At 52.4% G+C, this 18,243-nt stretch overlaps 2 protein-coding genes across 6 annotated transcripts in view; one reads left to right on the top strand and one right to left on the bottom strand.

Moving 5' to 3' along the window:
- Positions 1–360: 360 nt before the first annotated feature.
- FAM166B (family with sequence similarity 166 member B) lies at positions 361–3,506 on the top strand. Its single transcript, XM_040261946.1, has 6 exons — positions 361–1,507; positions 1,887–2,110; positions 2,198–2,415; positions 2,618–2,669; positions 2,746–2,943; positions 3,253–3,506. Exons 1-6 carry the CDS (start codon positions 1,446–1,448, stop codon positions 3,339–3,341), a joined length of 843 nt encoding a protein of 280 aa, XP_040117880.1. The 5' UTR covers positions 361–1,445; the 3' UTR covers positions 3,342–3,506.
- Positions 3,442–18,243, bottom strand: part of RUSC2 (RUN and SH3 domain containing 2) — a 61,189-nt gene continuing 46,387 nt past the window's right edge. For 3 of the 5 annotated variants that reach the window (XM_040261617.1, XM_040261687.1, XM_040261521.1), the window contains exons 2-12: positions 14,401–16,497; positions 8,880–9,542; positions 8,480–8,665; positions 8,178–8,318; positions 6,959–7,035; positions 6,580–6,754; positions 6,389–6,494; positions 5,670–5,716; positions 4,455–5,256; positions 4,225–4,362; positions 3,442–4,141 (exon numbers count right to left, since the gene is read on the bottom strand). In XM_040261617.1, the coding sequence (XP_040117551.1) occupies positions 3,940–4,141; positions 4,225–4,362; positions 4,455–5,256; positions 5,670–5,716; positions 6,389–6,494; positions 6,580–6,754; positions 6,959–7,035; positions 8,178–8,318; positions 8,480–8,665; positions 8,880–9,542; positions 14,401–16,429 (4,566 nt within the window). In that variant the 5' untranslated portion in view covers positions 16,430–16,497 and the 3' untranslated portion in view covers positions 3,442–3,939. The remainder of the gene's footprint in view (positions 4,142–4,224; positions 4,363–4,454; positions 5,257–5,669; positions 5,717–6,388; positions 6,495–6,579; positions 6,755–6,958; positions 7,036–8,177; positions 8,319–8,479; positions 8,666–8,879; positions 9,543–14,400; positions 16,498–18,243) is intronic. The other 2 variants (XM_040261745.1, XM_040261817.1) reach the window with 2 other exon arrangements.

The following is an 18,243-nucleotide window of genomic DNA, read 5'->3' as shown; positions in this document are numbered from 1 at the left end:
TGGAAATGAAATTAAGTTTTAGAAGCTGTGTGCCAGGTGATGGGGTATGTCTTTTCACACACACTATCTGACTGTGTTCTTTTTAAAAAAATTAATTTATTTTAATTGGAAGCTAATTACTTTACAATATTGTAGTGGTTTTTGCCATACATTGACATGAATCAGCCATGGGTGTACATGTGTTCCCCAACCTGAGCCCCCCTCCCACCTCCCTCCCCATCCCATCCCTCAGGGTCATCCCAGTGCACCAACCCTGAGCACCCTGTCTCATGCATCAAACCTGCACTGGCGATCTATTTCACATATGATAATATACATGTTTCAGTGCTATTCTCTCAAATCATCCCACCTTCACCTTCTCCCACAGAGTCCAAAAGACTGTTCTTTACATCTGTGCCTTTTGCTCTCTCATAGGGTCATTATTACCATCTTTCTAAATTCCATATGTATGCGTTAGTATACTGTATTGGTATTTTTCTGACTGACTTTACTCTGTATAATAGACTCCAGTTTCATCCACCTCATTAGAACTGATTCAAATGCATTCTTTTTAATGACTGAGTAATATTCCATCGTGTATGTGTACCACAGCTTTCTTATCCATTCATCTGCTGATGGACATCTAGGTTGCTTCCATGTCTTGGCTATTGTCAACAGTGCTGCGGTGACTGACTGTATTCTTAACAGCATCTTGGTAGGCTAGACTAGTTTAGCTTTCCTGTTAAGAGTTTAGTGATTTTAGGTTCAGAGGGAGCCATCTGCTTGCAGCTAAAGGCCGCTAACCATTAGGAGCTCATGGCTGCCTGACCTCACACCCACGCCCTTTCCCCTACCCCACCACTCTGGCTTCCTGGTTTTTATTGTTACAAAGCATGTTTGTATACATTAATCTGAGCCTCGCAACAGTGGCAGGGTGAGTAGTAGTACCTGCATTTTATAAATGAGGACAGGAGGCTTCAGAGGTACTAAATGTCACTGCTTAGAGGTCTTTTGGTTCCTTTTTCCCCTATCACCTCCCCTCTGGGCTTTCCTAGGAAATCACCTTCAACCAAGACTGAGAGAGAGGAGAACCCCCATCTCCTCAGACAGGTGCTCAGAGAGGGGCTTAGGAATGGCTCAATGGATCTATCAGGTTTTGCTCCCCTGCCTCCCACTCGAGGGCTTCCTTCGGTCCTGCAGCGGTGAGGCTGTCTGTACTCAGCTTTCTCCCTGCCCCCAGGTGGCAGGACTGCATTTGTTCAGGAGCAGACAGACCAGCGAGCCTCTGCTCTCCTGGTCTGCTGGTCTTGGCCCTGGCCGTCATCACACACCAGGGCCCCCGCCCCTCTCTCCCCTCTGAGCCCCGCCTCCTGCCGCTGGCTCAGCCTCCCAGCCCTGGACACAGTCAGTACACACAGCCCAGAGGCTGAGCTCAAAGAGAAACAAAAGGAACTGCCAGGGTCCCCATGGCTATGGCCAGCACCTTCATACCAGGACTGAACCCCCAGAACCCTCATTATATCCCAGGGTAAGAGCATACCCGTTTGCTTCTGGGAGGAGGGGTAATAAGGATATAGAGTTGGGCCACCTCGGCCTTGGGGGCCAAGCGGACATTGTGGTATGGGCGGCTTATGGATGAGTTATCTGTGATGCTGGATGGAAAAGGAAAAGCAAAGGAAAAGTAGGAACCGGGCCTGCTGTGAAGCTTTGTGTTGTACTCTCCATGGCAACAGGGTAACAGCCGAGGGGAAGGTTGAAAACCCAGACAGAGAACTAAGAAATGCCTGCTCCAAATATACACACAGCAGAGTCCAGAAATGGTCAGGGCCTCAGTGGTCTCTGCTCCTCTGTCTGGGATGGTGAGGCAGGGGGACTCTGGAGGTGAGCAGGTGAGACTTGTGCTGCAGGTACACTGGACACTGCCCACTCCTTCGGTTCAGCACGGGCCAGACCTATGGACAGATGACCGGGCAGCTACTCCGCGGCTCTCCTGGCCTCGCCTGGCCCCCTGCCCACCGCGCACTTCTGCCTCCCATTCGGCCTCCAAGATCCCCCGAGCCTCGCAGGAGAAGCCTGCCTCTCAGGCGTGGACACGAAAGGCTCAGCTCCAGCATGGTCCCCGGGTACACAGGTTCGGATACGGGTATGAACAGGGGCCCCCATCTCAGAACACGGGCCCCACGCTCTAATGCATCTCCTTTGCCCCCTGCCCACCTAGGTTTTGTGCCGCAGGCACAGTTCATCTTTGCCAAGAACTGCAGCCAGGTCTGGGCTGAGGCTCTGAATGGTTTTACTCAGTGGAGCGATGGACAGGGGAGTCAGGAGCTGCCCAAAGAGGCCAAGGGAGAAAAAGATGTGGAGAAAGACCAAGAGCCAAAGCCGGAGGCAGAGCTGGAGGCAGAAAAGGAGCCGGAGCTGGGGCAGGAGGCAGAACAAGTGAGACGGAGAAGGCTGCGGCAGAGTCCAGTGGTGGGAGCGGGGAGCCCCTACCTCTGTGCGGCCAGGCCCGTGGTGGCCCTGTGTAGGCTGGCTGTGGGTACAGGGCCAGACCACTAGCCCCACTGCCCTGGGAGCTTGTGCTATAGCCCAGGGGCTGAATTTGTTTGCCATTTCTCCTCTATCAATTTCTCCTCACAAGGCTTCCCCTTATTCCATGGATGACAGAGACCCTCGCAAGTTCTTCATGTCAGGTGAGAGGATGTGGGCAATGACCAAAGGCCTGGGGATGTGCCCAGAAGGTACCGACTGAGTGTTCCCGCCCCGCAGGCTTCACTGGTTATGTGCCCCGTGCTCGCTTCCTCTTCGGCTCCAGCTTTCCTGTGCTCAGCAACCAGGCGCTGCAGGAGTTTGGAGAGATGAAGTCTCCGGGCAGGTCCCAGAAGGACCCTAAGCATCTCCCCGCACTGTCCCGGACCTACCCTCAGCGCCTGGGCCTTTTACCTAAATACGGGGGCTATGTCCCAGGTGAGGATGGCCCAGGAGGGAGGCTTTGGGGACTGGGATATTTGTGTGTGTGTGTGTGTGTGTGTGTGTGTGTGAGTGTGAGTGAGTGATAGATGGAGGTGGTTTGGGGGATGGGAACTAGTAGATACAGGGAGGGATCCTTGGATCATGAGGTTTGGCTTTATCACTGGCAGAAAAGGAACTGACATAGCTCCTAGTGGGGATTGAGGACCAGAGTTTGGAGGATAACTTGGAGGTTCTGGGTAACTGGCTGAGAAATAACTTTTCTGTGCCTCTGGCTACAGATGACAGACTCTTTCGGTCGCACAGGGTATAAGTTCCAGTTCGGCCGCACGTATGGGCATCTCACCCAGGATGCTCTGGCTCTCAGCACCCTCCAGAAGCAGCTCCTGGTGTAGGTACCTGGCATTTAAGTTCTCTCTTCCCTTGTCATCCTATCCCAGCCATCCTTTTGGAAAGAAAGGCGGGTTGGCGGGAGGAAGCACAAAGAGAGAACAGTTTGGAGGCCGAGCACCTTTTTTATTAATAGGTGTAATAAATAAATAAATAAATACATAAACAGAAGCCTGGGCTCCTCCTCTCTCCTTGACCGCCAGGCACTGGGCACAGCCTATTTACAGCTGGGGGCTTAGGGAACTGGCCCCAATACTGTCACACAACCTCCTCACCACCTGGCTGAGGGAACCCCGCAAGTGGGCCTTCTGGTCACCTCCCTCCACAGGGAAGTACCTGTCTGCACCCATGGGAGGACTGGCCAGATTGGCTGGGGAGACTCTGGCAGCCCAGTGCTGCATCCCTTCCCTCCTCTCCTGGGGGAAGGTCCGGACGAGGTCACTGGGACAGGTAATGGGGAGTAATTAATACTGAGCACAGGGATATGTGGCCCCCAGCTCTCGGTCTACTCTCTGTAACCAGGCCAGACGGCTTGGGAAGTGCTCTTAGGCAATGAGCCTGGGGGCTGTGAGGGTCCCTGAGGCCGCCAGCATGCACAGGGCCTCAGTTCTGGCTGCTTCCAGGGCTTAGACTTGGAGTTGGGGTCAGAGTCACGTAGGCCAGGGGCACCAGGCCGGTGTCTGGGCCGCGGCTGCAGCGCAGCCAGTCCGCCCCGGCTGGCCCCAGCACCCGCAGGGTGTCTCCCTTGCGGAAGCTCAGCTGTCCAGGGCCTGTGGCCAGATGGTGGCACAGCGCCTTCACCTCACTGGGGAGACAACAAATGGAGGTCAGAGAAAGCCCATCCCGAGCCAGCCTCAGCCCCTCAACCGTCCGGTCTCCCCGGCTCACCATGGAGGCTTGGAAGGCAGGCCTGGAGAGGGTGGCTCCTGCAGACTGTCCTTGGGCTCTGGCTCCCGGCGGGCACCCACTGTTTGCGCCACGAGCTGGAACACAGACTTGTCCAGGCTGAGCCAGTCTGAGGGCAGCCTAGGGGACAGTGGCCAGGGCTCTGGCTCCATCTGTGCCTTTCTTAGAGCAGGCTCTCCACCCTGTAGTCCCCACCAGGGGCCACCTCTTACCTATTTGTGGGTCGGGCCTCCCGCTGAGCCTTCCGGGACCCAAAGAGGTGTCCCCACTTGATGCCCCCTGGTGAAGGTTCAGATGCTCCTTCCTCATTTTCTGCTGGGGGGGCAGCAGACCCCTCCCTCTCCCGGCTCCGCCTCAGCTCCGCCAGCACAGAATCAGGGGGGCTCCCCATCCAGAAGGGCCAGCCCCTCTCCCGGCCGAGGGTCTCCTCAGGGGCAGGGCAGGCTTCCGCTCCCTCCACGACTCCCTCTCGGGGGGGTGGCCCCACGCCTCCTGCCCCTTTCTTTTTCTCGCTGCTGCTACCAGTGCTGCTACCGCGGGGGAACCTAGAGCCCTCGCTGGAGCCATCGATGTAGACCTGGGAGCTCTGCATGAGCTGGTACCACCAGCCAGCCTGCCCACTTCGGGCCCACCTGCCGCGCCCTGAGCTCCCGGCCGCCTCTGTCTCCCCCTCTTCCTCCTCCTCTTCTCCACCTTCTGGGGCACCCACACCCTTCACCCGCTCCCCAGGGGCCGCCCTGTCCACATCTCCGGGGCCGTCCTGGCCGCGGGAGCGGGCCAGCTGCAGGGTCGAGTGGGCGGACAATAGCAGGTCTTGGGACACTCGCAGCAATTCCTTGTGCTGCCGCTGCTGCTGGCCGCTCTGCAGCAGCCGGTGCTGGAACAGCAGGTCTAGGCTGAAGGGCAGGAGGGCCAAGGGTTGGAGCAGCAGCAGCAGCTCCTCGAAGAGGCCAGGGCACACCGTATGCGCTGCGTTCAGAAAGCCCCACGGCTGGTAGTGGGTCTGGATGATATCTAGGGGAGAAAGAGAGAGGGACTGAGCCACATAGAGAAGCAGAGCCTGGCCTGGGGTGGGCCTCGGAAAGGCAAGCTGGGCAGAGCCATCGCATACTGCTGGGCAGGCTGTGTACTGTGCCCTGAGCTGCACTGTGGTGTGAACAATGCCTCCGGAAGCTGTGCGGTGCACACGCTCCATCAGCTTAAGCAGCAACCTTGAGTTCAGAGGAGAGGCTCCTGGCCACCCTGACTTCCAGATTGCCTGAGTATCTTCCTGGCTCCCAGGCTCTAACATAGCAGAGGCTGGGAAAGGACTCGGGTAGAAGCCCAAGCCTGACTCTGCAAAGACAGCAGTGCCGCCGCCCCCTTTGGATCCTCCCAGGACTGGCCTGTATTGAGTTGGCAAGACAGAGCAAGGTTCTGAGTGTTACCTTCGTGGTTATAGAGGTGATTAAACCAGAACTCCAGGGACCGGATGCTGCAGGGAGAGAGGTGAAGAGTTGAGTCTTGTGTGGCTATAGCCAGATTGTGAGGTACAAAGGAGACAGATATTGGGGGTCAGACATACAGCAGAGGTACAGGTGAACATCTCCCTTCTATGGCAGGGCTAGTTTCATGTTACATGGTTCTAGAAACTCAGAGGGGATGTAGGCGGGAGTGACTGACAAGCTAATCACTTCTTAGAATGGAGTTGACTTGCCCATGACTGAAGAAGTCAGGGCTGCTACTGATGAGAGGACAGGGCAGCTCAGGGCCAGAAGGGATGACCCTGGCTCGTACTCGAGAAAGAAGGATACTATGATATACGTGCCAAGGTGGACTGGGTCAAGCAGGACTCAGAAGCTGTGCTGGAACTGAGAGGTTCAGGGTTACAATACCCATGGAGACTGAGAACCAGATTAATTTCCAAATGAGCCAGATTATAGATTTATAAAAGCAGAAGCCTGTATTGGTGATCAGAGTCATGGGTCTGGTGGGAAGCCTGTGACCCACTAAGAGAGGCTATAGCAAGGTGGGGAGAAAGTGGGCCTGAGCCTGGCCACAGATCCTGCAGATTCACCCTTTCTGATTCAGTCTAGGGAGTTGGTTCCTCAGAGGTGCTGGGGCCCAGGGGAGGGGGCTGGTGGGCTGCAGATTTCCACACACTCACTTGAGCAGGCCAAGGATGAAGGCGTTGAAGCGCATGGTGTGACTGGTGAGCTCTGGGAACTGGCTGACTTTGTTGTACAGGCCATGCAAGACCTTGGTGGATGGGCCTGGGAGGAAGCCAGAGTTGGAGGTCACCATCTTTGGAACCCTGAAAATTCAGCTTGGGCTTCTTCCCTTGCCACCAGCACTGACCTAGCTGTGTGGAGGCCTCCACCACACTCCACGGTGTGTTCTTACGTTGCCCAATGATGACGTCCAGCACAAAAGACTTGAGTCCATCCTCCAGCACCGCCCGCACCGCAGGGCACAGGTACTTCAGAACCAGGTGGCCCACATTGGGGCTCACAGAACTGTTCCCCAGCTTTGCCTGTGGATACAGCAGGGAAGTACAGGGAATTACCTGCAACCTTGGTCCTTTCTGACTGCCTTAGTCCTTACAGTACTTCTCTTGTGGTCCCCGTCCCTGAGGACCCAACTCTGAGTTCTGGGGGAAGGAGAGCAAGGGACGAGGGTAGCACAGGATAGGTGACGGTCAGCAGGACGGAGCTCAGCTCTCCAGTCTCTCGCCTACCTTGACCCCGGGATCCCGGCTTGTGCCAAAATGGGCCACAATGAGGTCCACAGCAGTGTTGACAGCTTTCACCAGCCCTGCAAGTGAGAATTTGATACGCCAGGTCCCTAAGTGAGTCCCCAAGCAAGCTGGCTGGGAATGGGCCCTCAGTGGGGAGAGGGAAGGGCTTACACACACACACACACACACACACACACACACACTCTCTCTCTCTCTCTGTCCCTGCATAGGTACCACAGGCCTTGGCTTCTTCCTGGTTTTGCCCAGTTCTCAAGTCCTTCCTGTTTTAACCTCTCTGCCAAGACCCACCCCAATGATTCCATTAAGACACTCACTTCCTTGCCCTTTTACTTCAAGCCTGGATCAGTCTAACTCTCCATCCTCTCCACTTCGAGAAACCAGGCTATTGGCTGCTGTTGGAGAAAGTCCAAAGCTGTACACCTAGGGCCTGGGAAGGGCACTTCTTCGATGCGTGCCTTGCAGCACCCTCTGCTATGCCCTCAGGTTGCCATGCCAAATCTTTATCCCTCTCCTCAAGCCCTTGGTTCTACTTCACTCAGAGAACAGAGGCCATTGGTAATGAATTCAACTTCCCTCTCCATCCAAAAGACGGGATTACATCACATCTATCCTCCTTCCCACCTGCCTTCCCTTACTCCCTTTCCATCTTGGAGGAAGGTGGCCATTCCCCTTCTCGCCTAAGGTTCTTCCCTCTTGATGCTCTGAGTCCTCTGCTCTGCCTCTGCAAGGGACTTCAGCTTCATCTTTCTCCCTTTCACAAGCTCCTTCTCTTCAGCCCACAGTTATGTTCAATCTTCTCCTTATCATCTCATTTAAATGGCTCTGCTAAATAGACTGGTTCTCTGTCAGTCCTTATCTGATTAGATGTTATGATCATGCTTATCCAAGCCACCTTGTCCTGTAGCACTTGAGCTCCCCTGGTATAGCACACAGGAGTCTCCCTCCCTACACATAGCTCCCTGAGGGAAGAGAAGGGAGACTGAGTCTTAAGCATCTGATAAATGACTGTTGTTCACTTGCAGATACTCATGATCCATAGTATAGACTTCTGCCTCTTGCCCCAAAGCTTGTGCTAATTTCCTCCCAGCACTTGGAGTTCTAAGACAGGGAAATATTCTGAAGGGCTAGATAGTTGGGCCACAGGCATAAAAAGGTAGTAACAGCAGATTTCCAGTCTTGAGCTAGGAATGATATTCACCTTTTTTCTGAAGCACATCAATGGATACAGCCTCTGAGCTGCCGTCTGGGGACAGGCAAAATTCAGCAGGGGGCTTCTCAGTCAAGGAAAAAGGGTCTTGGAAGTCAGGGCAGGTTAGCGGTAACGGTTTCACTACTTGACCTGGAAAGAAGAGAAAAATCAATCCCAAGCAACTGTCTCCCTGAGTGGCAGCTCAGTTTTGTGCCTCATGTCCTCTGAGATGTGTTCTTTTGGGACTGACCCCTTCCCTCCCGGCTGCAGCAGAGCCTGCCCTGGGTTTTCTGGGGACCTGGCCCACACACCATTCAGCCGGCAGTTCAGATGGCCAGCAGCACCGAGGGAGCCGGGGAACTCAAAGATGGGGTTCCTTCGGGCCAGCCGAGCATCTTGTGGCCTTCGGTCTAGGCTCCCTGACAAACCAGGGGGTCCTAGAGGGTTCTTCCTCCTGTATTCTCGCCACTTGAGTGCTTGAGGGGATAGATGGTTGGCTGAAATCAGGAGAGATTAGCAGAAGAGACAGGAAATAGTTAAAAGACAGCATTTCATACCCACCCAGTGGGCCTGTATAAAACCCGAGGGTTGGGATATTAGCTAGAGATGCACAAACTGTAACCTGTGACCCCATGCGGAGTACAGGAAATCATTCAAAGGGGAGGTAGACTGCCTAGGGTAGGAAAGGGGGATGGGCAGTGAGCTTCATACCATTACTGGGCCTGGAAGCCATGCTGCCCTCGCCACCTCCCCGGACCAGGCTCTCTGCTCGGCTGAGGCTAGATCTCCAGGAGCCCAGAGGAGGCAAGCTTCCTGTCCCATGGAGCCGGTACTCAGCCAAGGTCAGTATCTTCGGATCCTCCTTCTGCGGCTGCTGGGAGATGGCAGGCCGGACAGCCGGAGGACAGGAAAGGCCCCATGGAGGTGGGCTTTCTGTGGCTGTGGCCTGCTCTGGGAGAGGGGAGCACGAAGTGGAGGCCGAAGAGTCGGTGCTGGGCCCAAAGGGGCCAGTACTCCGGATGGGGGAGTAGCTGCCCAGGGGTGACGGCCGCGAGGTCTCTGGCTCAGGCCTGGCTTTCCTGGCACCCCTGTGGGTGGGCACCTGTGGCTCCCCTGAAGGAGCTGGGCCTGGGCCTTGAGCAGTGGGAGCAGCTGCGGGGGCAGGTTGCGGTGCACGGCTGCAGCCCGAGAGGCTGTAGAGCTGGGAAAGGCTGTGCAGGGCCCGGGCCTTGGCCAGCTGCTTGGGGAAGTGGTGCTGGAACACGAACGGCTGGATGGGCAGCGTGGTTGGCCTCTGCTCCTTGCTGTAGCGAAGGACAGGTCGGCTCTCAGCACCACCCCCTGCGGCAACAGGGATGGAGAAGGAATCAAACACTGAAATCACATGAGAGGAAGCAAAGAAGCAGTCAGGAGATGATGCTCAGCAGGGAGAGTAAGAGAGGGGCAGGACCTGGGCTGGAGGAGCTGAGTAGGGTAGGGGTAATTAACTCTGTGGAACATGCCACTGCTTCTCCCATCTTCTCCTGGTGTTTTCATAACACTGACTTGTCTCTTGGCTGTTCAGCCCTCTCTTCTTTTTCTTGACTTCGAACGTGGGTGCATCTTAAGGCTCAATTCTTATATTTCCCTTTACACTTTCTTCCCTGCATTGTTCTTTTCAGACAGTCATATAGGTGACTTCTGAACCCATGGCTTTAGCCTCAACCTTTCTCTTGATCTCTAGATCATCTGCTTTAGGTTTCTGTTTCCAATTAAAATTTCCTATTTAAAATACCTCATTCATTCTCCTGATGATTTCCATTTCTGCCAATGACAGAACCACCATTTTCTTTGTGAAAGTGAAAGCATCAGTCACTTAGTCATGTCCGAGTCTTTGTGACCCCCAAGGACTGTAGCCCACCAGGCTCCTCTGTCCATTGGGATTCTCCAGGCAAGAATATTGGAGTGGGCTGCTGTTTCCTTCTTCTCTGTATCTAAGGTCTAAAGGCCTGGAGTCAGTCACATACTTTCAGTGTCGAGATGTTAATTTACTTCAAGCTTTCACCCATCATCCCCTCCTCAACTACAGCCCACATATTTCATTCTTGATCAGATCTAACCATAATAAAATATTTCTTTACTTGCTGCCAGAATCAGCTTCCTGTCACCCAATCTACCCCAGGCATACTCTTTCACTGATCCTAGCATTGGAACCCCAGAGTCCATATCTGCTCCCTCCACACAGAGGTGTGTTTCCCAAGGCTGGTCCTCTCCTGTTCTTTCAGCCAATCTTCTAGTCAGTGTCCCACAAAACATGTGTCTCAGAACTAAACACAACACTCCACAACACTGCACAGAGGCAAAGTCTGCGTATGGGTTGTGCTTCTAATTAAACACCGCGCACTGTCAACACCCGAATAAACACAAGGTGGCGCTATAACCACACAATCACCTGAAACCCTGGGTGTGGCTCACTCGCACCCTGGGTTCAACAACTCTGAAGCAGGAATTAGTATCCACGGTTAAAAGACCTGGGTATTGGAAATTTAGAGATTAAGTCATTTGCCCAAGGTCACACAACTAGGAAGTGACAGAGCTAGGATTCTGCCTAAGTCAGAGTTTGGCTTTGGGACTAATGTTCTCTCTGCCACATCGCACCACACATGAAATGGTATCAGGCTGGATTATCCTGCTCCTTGTCTTTCCGCATTTATTTACTTCGGCGAGTCTTAAGGGGATGGTGACCACAACCCCATAAGGCAGGTGTTTCAGAACCACTCTCAGTAGACATTTTCAGACTATACTCTCCTGCCAGTCCCAGTCAGGGCTTAGCAAACAGCCCTTGTCAATCTCCCTTGCTCATTATGCTCCAGTCATACGTTCTTCAGTCCTTAAACATGTCAAGTTCATTAACATCTTGGGGTCTTGTGTTCCTTCCGCCTGAAATCAGCTAGGCATCAGCTCAAGCACCACCTTCTCCTCAAGACCTTCTCTGATTGCCCCAGTGCCTCGGGCAAGTCATGCTCTCATCACCCTGTTGTATTTCCTTTTTAGCCATTTTTCACTGTCAGAAATTATCTTGTTTATTGTTCATTACTCCCTATTAGGGTTCTGGAAAAGCAGGGATTTTTAAATTGTTCCCTGCTGTATCTCCAGTGCCTAGAATAGACCTTGGTATAAGGTAGGTACTGAATAAAAGACATGAACGAATCCTCACTGTCACCCTTGGTTCAGTATGGTCTCGCTGCATCCAAATCTTCTTACACGGATCAGCTCACTTCCTAGAACACCAGTTCTATTTCCTGTGGCTCTGCTGCCCATAGAACAAAGTCTAGTCTCAGGCAGGTTGGTAGCCACACCTGAGGCAAATGCGCTACCCTCCCCATTGACACAGCTCTTCCCACCACCCCTTTCCCATCTTTAAGCACATTGCTTTTCTGGCTGGGAATGCCTTCATCCTCTCCACTTATTTAAATATCAAATTTCAAGCCTGAGCTGACCCTGGCTGTCAGATTAGGCCCTCCCAACCTCAGCTTTACTGTACATGCTATATAGAGTACGTTTGAATTAGACTATATTCCTACTCTTTTAAAAATCCTCCCTGCTGAGTTCTCAGGGTAGGTCTGAGGCAGAGGAGGAAGACTGGGGAAGGGGGAGGGGTGACTACAGTGGGGAGCGGGTGTCAATTCTACCCTCTGGGAATACAGGGGACAAGGTTTCTCCTGTTCTTTGAGACAGCCCTTAGAAACACTGGAGATTGAGATCGAATTCACTCAAGTCCATGTTGCAGGCAACAGAGCCCCAGTCCCTCAGTGCCCTCTTAAAATGGAGCGCCCAGAATCCCAGGTGGGCCCTAAGGTTCACAGGAGTGGAGGGGACTATCAACTCCTCCCTTCTGGAGTCTATAAATGAATCCAGCCATTTTAACTTTTTAGAATACCTTCCTAACTGCTGACTCATTCTGAGTTTGCAATCAATTATTAATAAATATCCCAAATCAAGAAGAGCACTTACATATCAAAGTTCATATTGGTCCTTGAAAGAACAAAACATTTTTTTCCAGACTAGATAAAATCCTTTAAAAATCTAGATTCTGCTGCTCGGAATCTCAAAGAGATCTCACTTCTTTTGTCATTCATGAATTCATCATTTTTTGATTAAAAATAAAAAAGTTGTACAGAACAAAAAGAAAAACCCTATGATAGGTCACTGGAGATTTACGGAACAAAAGTCTTATATTATTATGAAAAGTCTTATCTGATAGCAAAAACACTTTTAAAGCCTCTCCTCCCATATCTGATCAGGACTGACCTTGTCCTCAGAGTGCCAGCCAAGCACTGTTTGGGCCCAGATATACCCACCAGGCACTGCAGTCTGAGAAGAGGGTGGGTTCAGAAGACTCTGGCCAATCCCTGCCATTTCTGAGCCCCCTCTGCCCTAGAGACCTTCTTGCATTTCTGGGGCAGTTCCTCCATGTGTTTAGGAGCCTGAAGTCATCTGATATACTGCCATCTCCCAAACAGCAGGTATAACACCATCTATGGGTTTTTAACCCCTTTCCTTTGAGAAGCCAAAGGACCAACCTAAGGCTGAAAGTGAAAGTGTCAGTCACTCAGTCTGTCGGACTCTTTGTGACCCCATGGACTGTAGCCTGCCAGGCTCCTCTGTCCATGGGATTCTCCAGGCAAGAATACTGGAGTGGGTTGCCATTTCCTTCTCCAGGGGATCCTCCCGACCCAGGGATGGAACCCAGGTCTCCTGTATTGCAGGCGGATTCTTTACTGCCTGAGCCACGAGGGAAGCCCTAAGGCCACAGGCAGCAAATTCCCCGTAATTGATCTCTCCTCTGCTTTATCTCCCCTTTCCTTCCAAACCCTCTGAGATCTGCCTTCTGCCCTCATCACTCCCAAATGCTGCTTTGGGGATTTTCAGCCTTCATCCTAGTGATTTGTTTTCAGAACTCATTTGTTGAATCTCTTTTTGAAACTTTCTCCTTCTTTGGTTCCTATGACTTCACTCTCTCTTGGTTTCCCCTCTATTTTCTGGCTGATTTTTCTCAGTTTCCTTTGAGGACTACTCTGCTCACCCTTCAATCACTGTATCCCCAGGGCTCTGACCCTTGTTCCCTTTATAACTACACATTCTCCCTGGATGTTTTCACCCGCTCATAGCTTCAACTACTATTTTTATTCCAATGACTCTCTGATCATGGTGGTCTCCTGACCTCCAGGGAGACATCCTTTCTAATCTACCTTCCATTCAAACAACCTGTGATCTTTCTAAAATGCAAATCAAAACATGCCCGTTACAAACCAAAAAATGCCATTTCCCTAATTAAAATCCTTTAATGGTTCCATCCACGTTCTACAATGGCTATAGTAAATTATTTGCAGTTTCTGGAAAGCATCAAGATACTCTGTGCCTTTGTGGTTTTGTACAGACTATTGTACGAGCCTACAATGTTCTTTTTACGAGTTTCCACAAAGCCTACTCCTCTAACATTTTTCTAGACTGTGCTTAAATGTACGCTCTGTTAGCTCTCCTTCTCTGACATTCTGGTCTGTTTAGGTGCTCCTCTCAAAGGCCAGTGCCGTACAACTGCCGCCTCTACAGTTTAATTGTGCTTCCTTTTCTGTTTCCATCCTTCATCAGAATTCCTCGAGGACAGATATTGTCCCTCTCGTCTATCACCAGCACCCACTTAACACACCCTTTATAAAATAATCACTTAAGCGAAATGAAATAAACAGGGAAGAGCTGGCCTGGGAGGCTCAAAGGTTAAGTGTCAGGTCTCAGGTTCTTTGAAGAGTGGCTACAATCACTGACCACAGAATGAACTTACTGACACCCAGTGTGGTTTGTCTTTTTGACGTTACTCTTAAACATGGCAAATTCCTTGATGTCCAAAATGGAGCTCAGGCCTTATTCCTTTCCCAGTAAATCTACTTCTGTGTTTGCAGTCCCTACCCATGTATCATCATCTTTCCAGTCACCTGGGCTTAGAATCACAATCTTCTGAGTACCTGCTATCCCAATATATCGATCTCTCAGTTGCTGATTTCATCTCCTTGGTGTATGCTTTATTCCCTATCCTCCATCCCCTATTATAACTGGAGGACATGCTTTGGACTGGAAAGATGATGGGTCTGGGCTGAGAAACCTCTAGTGGTAGAGGTGGGGTGGTTGGCAGGACCTATTACTGATAGGAGGCCATGCATACAACCTGCTACTCTCCAGCCACGAGGCTTCTTACCGTCAGCTTTAGCTCTTGCGTCCCTCTGGGTATGGCTGTTGGCTGGGCTCCCTGGGAGAGCAGGCCCTGGATCCATCAGCTGGGCCAGGGGCCCCTGCCCAGCAGCTCTGAGGCCAGCGGGTGGCATCTCACTGGACTGGGAGCCCTGACAGACCTGGGTAGACCAGGGCTCTGGGCCAACCAGGTCCATGCCTGGCCCCAAGGGCATGGGTGGGAGGCTATGGCTACAGTGAGTGCCCTCATCTGGGGGGCCCACCCTGTCTTGCTGGGCTTCTTGGATGAGTGAGAACTCCTGAGAGGAGTCCTCAGTGCTTGCTCGCAGTGGAGGGGAGCCAGAGCCTGCAGCTTTCTTTCGGCCCTTGGCAAGTTCGGCAAAGGAGGTGACCCGCCGAGGTGGGGAACTAGACCCAGTAATGGCAGTGGGGCCCTCACTGAGGCGCACTGGGCAACTCAACATGCGTTCCAGAGAGCCCAAGCGGACAGGAGGGCTACGCTCTAGGCTGCGGTCGTAGCTTCGAGAGCGCTGACGTCCAGTGCTGAGGTTGGGGGGTGAAGTGTTGGTGTACACTTGCCCCTCAATCACAGTGCGGCCCATGGGGGCCTCCGCTTCCGCTTCAGAGCCCACTGCTTCTTGTTCCTCTGGCTGGACTTCCGGCTTCTGGAACAGGTAATACTCAGAGGGCTGGCTGGGGCCAGGGTCTGGGCCAGAGCCAGGGGCAGGACTGATCTTGGTGTGTTCCTCCGAGCAGCTGGTGACAGAAGAGCCAGCTGGGCTTGGGGAGGACTGGGAGGACAGGTCACAGGTGACAAGTTTATAGTAATTCTGTGTGGCCACAACAAGACGGGCCTGGCTCTGGAAGCAGGCTGTGAGGTCAGCCACAGCTGGGCAGGGCTCACAGTGTGGGCGGTAGGAGTTGCAGTTGGCATCAAGCTCAGGAGATGAGGCATGAGGACAACCATAGCCACCTTCCCTTCCTCCGCTGTCAGGGTGGTGGGACTCACAAGACATCTTCGACTCAGCTGGGGAGGGCTGCAGGTCCAGGTAGAAGGCGCCAGGGTCCGAGTGGCTGTAGAAGGAAGAGCTGCTGCAGGACTGCAGGGCAGAGTTGAGGTTGGCACGGGGGTTGCCGTGCATTTTGTTGTAGAGGGTGCTGAAGGTGACCAGCACGCCGTCTGAGCTGTTGCAGGAGGAGTCGCTCACATAGCCCATGGACTGGTCGGCCGCCTCGGACTGACTGGAGGTGCTACTGCAGCGGCAGTGCTGGGTGCCTGAGCCTGAGCATCTGGGGTTCCTTGGGGATTCATCGGAACTGAGCTTCCACTCCTGGTCGAAGGAAAAGCCAGAGGTGTCACTGGCTCCACCCCCACTGCCACTCCCACCGGGCCCCCCACACTCATCCAGCTCCATGGTCTCAGCTTCCGGCTCTGGCCGGCAGCAGCGGCCAGTGCTGCAGTGCGGGGCATCCAAGACGGTCACTGGCTCCTGCTCTTGCCCTTCCACCACTCCGGCTCGACTACGCGCTGCCCCCCACGGCCTGCCCACTCTGGGGCCAGGCGGTGGCAGCTGGAAAGAGGAGAGATGGAAGGTGGGCTGGCCAGCCCCGTGCAGGTGGAAGGACTGCTGGGTGGCACTGTCCCTGATGCTATCCTCATATAGGTCACCAAGTCCTGGCTCGGCCACGCCTGCCTGCAGCAAGAAGGGGTTGTGTCGTTTAGGGGCCCCGGGGCCTCTTCCATCCCGACCCCTGCTCTTGGCACTATCAGCAGACCGTGTAGAGCCCCCCGGAGCAGTCTGCAGGCTGCTGTACAGCAGAGAGTCGGCTTGTCCGAGGTCCTGATCAGGCTGGGCAATGCCCAGCTCCGGTGGGCAGAAGGGGTTGGGTCTTGTGCTCCCGCTACCTCCCCCTCCCCCTCCACAGCACTGCCTGTCTGGGACCTGGCAGTGCACCAGGGGGATGTGGTGGACGATGAGGGTCTCTCCAGTCAGCTTTGGGGGACTCTCCATTCTGGAAAGTTCGAACAAGGGCATCAACAGCACCAGACACTGCCCCTGGAGCCCAGTGGGGCAGAACACATTTCATCAGGAGAGCTTGGTACCTGGAAAGAGAGGGAAAGAAAGGGAACCTAATGTCACCTCCCCGAAGTCAGGGACATGCCCCTACCCATGTCATTTGCAGATGGCGAAGAGCCCAAGAGGAAGAAAGATTCAGTCCACATGGAGCTGGACGACTCAGCCCAATGGGGTACACGGCCTCACCGCACAGGGCCAGCTCTCGAGTGCCCCCTTCACTGTAAGTTCGCCATGCATCCACTCCAACAAAAGGCCAGGCCCCTGTTAATGCCATCTCTGAAGGTCTGGGGAATCTCAGGGACAGCCCTTTCTCTTCTTTCTTAGCAGTAAACAACGACCAGTCCTGAGTCCAAAAAAACTATGAATGATGACATAACTAAGAAAAAACCACCTAAGATGCCTGAGAGGGTGCTAGGCAAAGGAGCCACAGAATTGTCTTACACACAGCTACAACACACACACTTCCAGATGAGAGGACATCACAAATAATATGTCAGGCATGCACAGCAATAAGCTATAATTTTGCAAGAAAGTTAACTTTTAATGTACTAGATCACTTGATCACTGTGTCATCTTGGACCCCTTTCCCCTCCTGAGCCCCAGAATACCTGTCCCACTCTGACTGGCTGTGGGCAAGGGTCCTCACTCTTCCTACCACTGTATTAGAGCTTCCTGAATAGCGACTGGGTTAGGCAGCAGATTTCTAGTGTGGCTGATGCCATCCTCTTCCTTCCTAGTGTGAGGTCTGTTTTTATAGTGTCTGTATTACTCCAGCACAACATCAGGCAAGGCCTGGCAAACACGAGGCATAATAGATTCTTAATATTTAGCTAGCTCAGGGAACAGATCTTCTGAAGGGCCCCAATTCTGTCTAGTTTTAGCTAGAACTTTCCCTATGAGGGTCCCCTAAAAAGTCTTCTCTTCCTGGTGTTACCTCTGATAGGCTAAGGTCAAGTTCTCTACACGGAGCCCATTCTGAGCTTCCCTGGTCTCTTGGCTGGACCATGGCAGAATGGCCCCCCTCAAGTTCTAGTCTCCGGTGCTCTCAAGGTCAGGTCCTCAAAGCCTTCATTTGCTCAGACTTCTCATACATAATTTCTTCTAATTCATTCATTTCTCTCCTTTCCCTTATCATTCCTGTCATTTTCCTCTACCTACCATGAGTCCAAATCCCTCATTGCCTAAGTTCTTCATCATTTAGCTGAACCTTTATACCACCAATTTTTTTAAAAAGTGTAACTCATTTAGATCACAGGATCAGAGCTCTTCACATAGAGTACAGTAAAGAGCCAGACAAGTCACACATGTTTGAGGACACAGGCAACACATAAAAGAAAAAATTCAAATGGCTAATAAATATATGTGTGAGGGACACTATTAAAATATGTTATTTGTGTTACGTTAAATTACATTAAAATTAAAAAGCAAGTATTTGCCATCTTTCTTCTTCCTTTCCTTTCTGAGAGGAAGGCTCCTCTGTTGGACTTCCAAGCCTTTGTGTGTTTAGGGTAAGGAGTAGACAGGCAGAAGGGCAGAAACCAGAGAGGCTAAATGAGCCACACGACAAAGAGTTACAGGAGAAAATATGGGAGTAAATTCATTATCTTCAGTTAAGGTTATTATTGGATGACTTCTTAGATAAGGTACCAAAAGAACAAGTGATAAAAGAGAACATAGGTAAGGTAGATTTAATAAAAATAAAAAACCTTTGCGTCTCCAAAGGACATGATCAAAAAAGTGAAAAGACAAGTCACAGAATGAGAGAAAATACT

The sequence above is a fragment of the Oryx dammah genome, unplaced genomic scaffold, assembly GCF_014754425.2.
Source record: "Oryx dammah isolate SB20612 unplaced genomic scaffold, SCBI_Odam_1.1 HiC_scaffold_1, whole genome shotgun sequence".
Taxonomy (NCBI): Eukaryota; Metazoa; Chordata; class Mammalia; order Artiodactyla; family Bovidae; genus Oryx; species Oryx dammah.
This window is presented reverse-complemented; position numbering and strand designations above follow the sequence as displayed.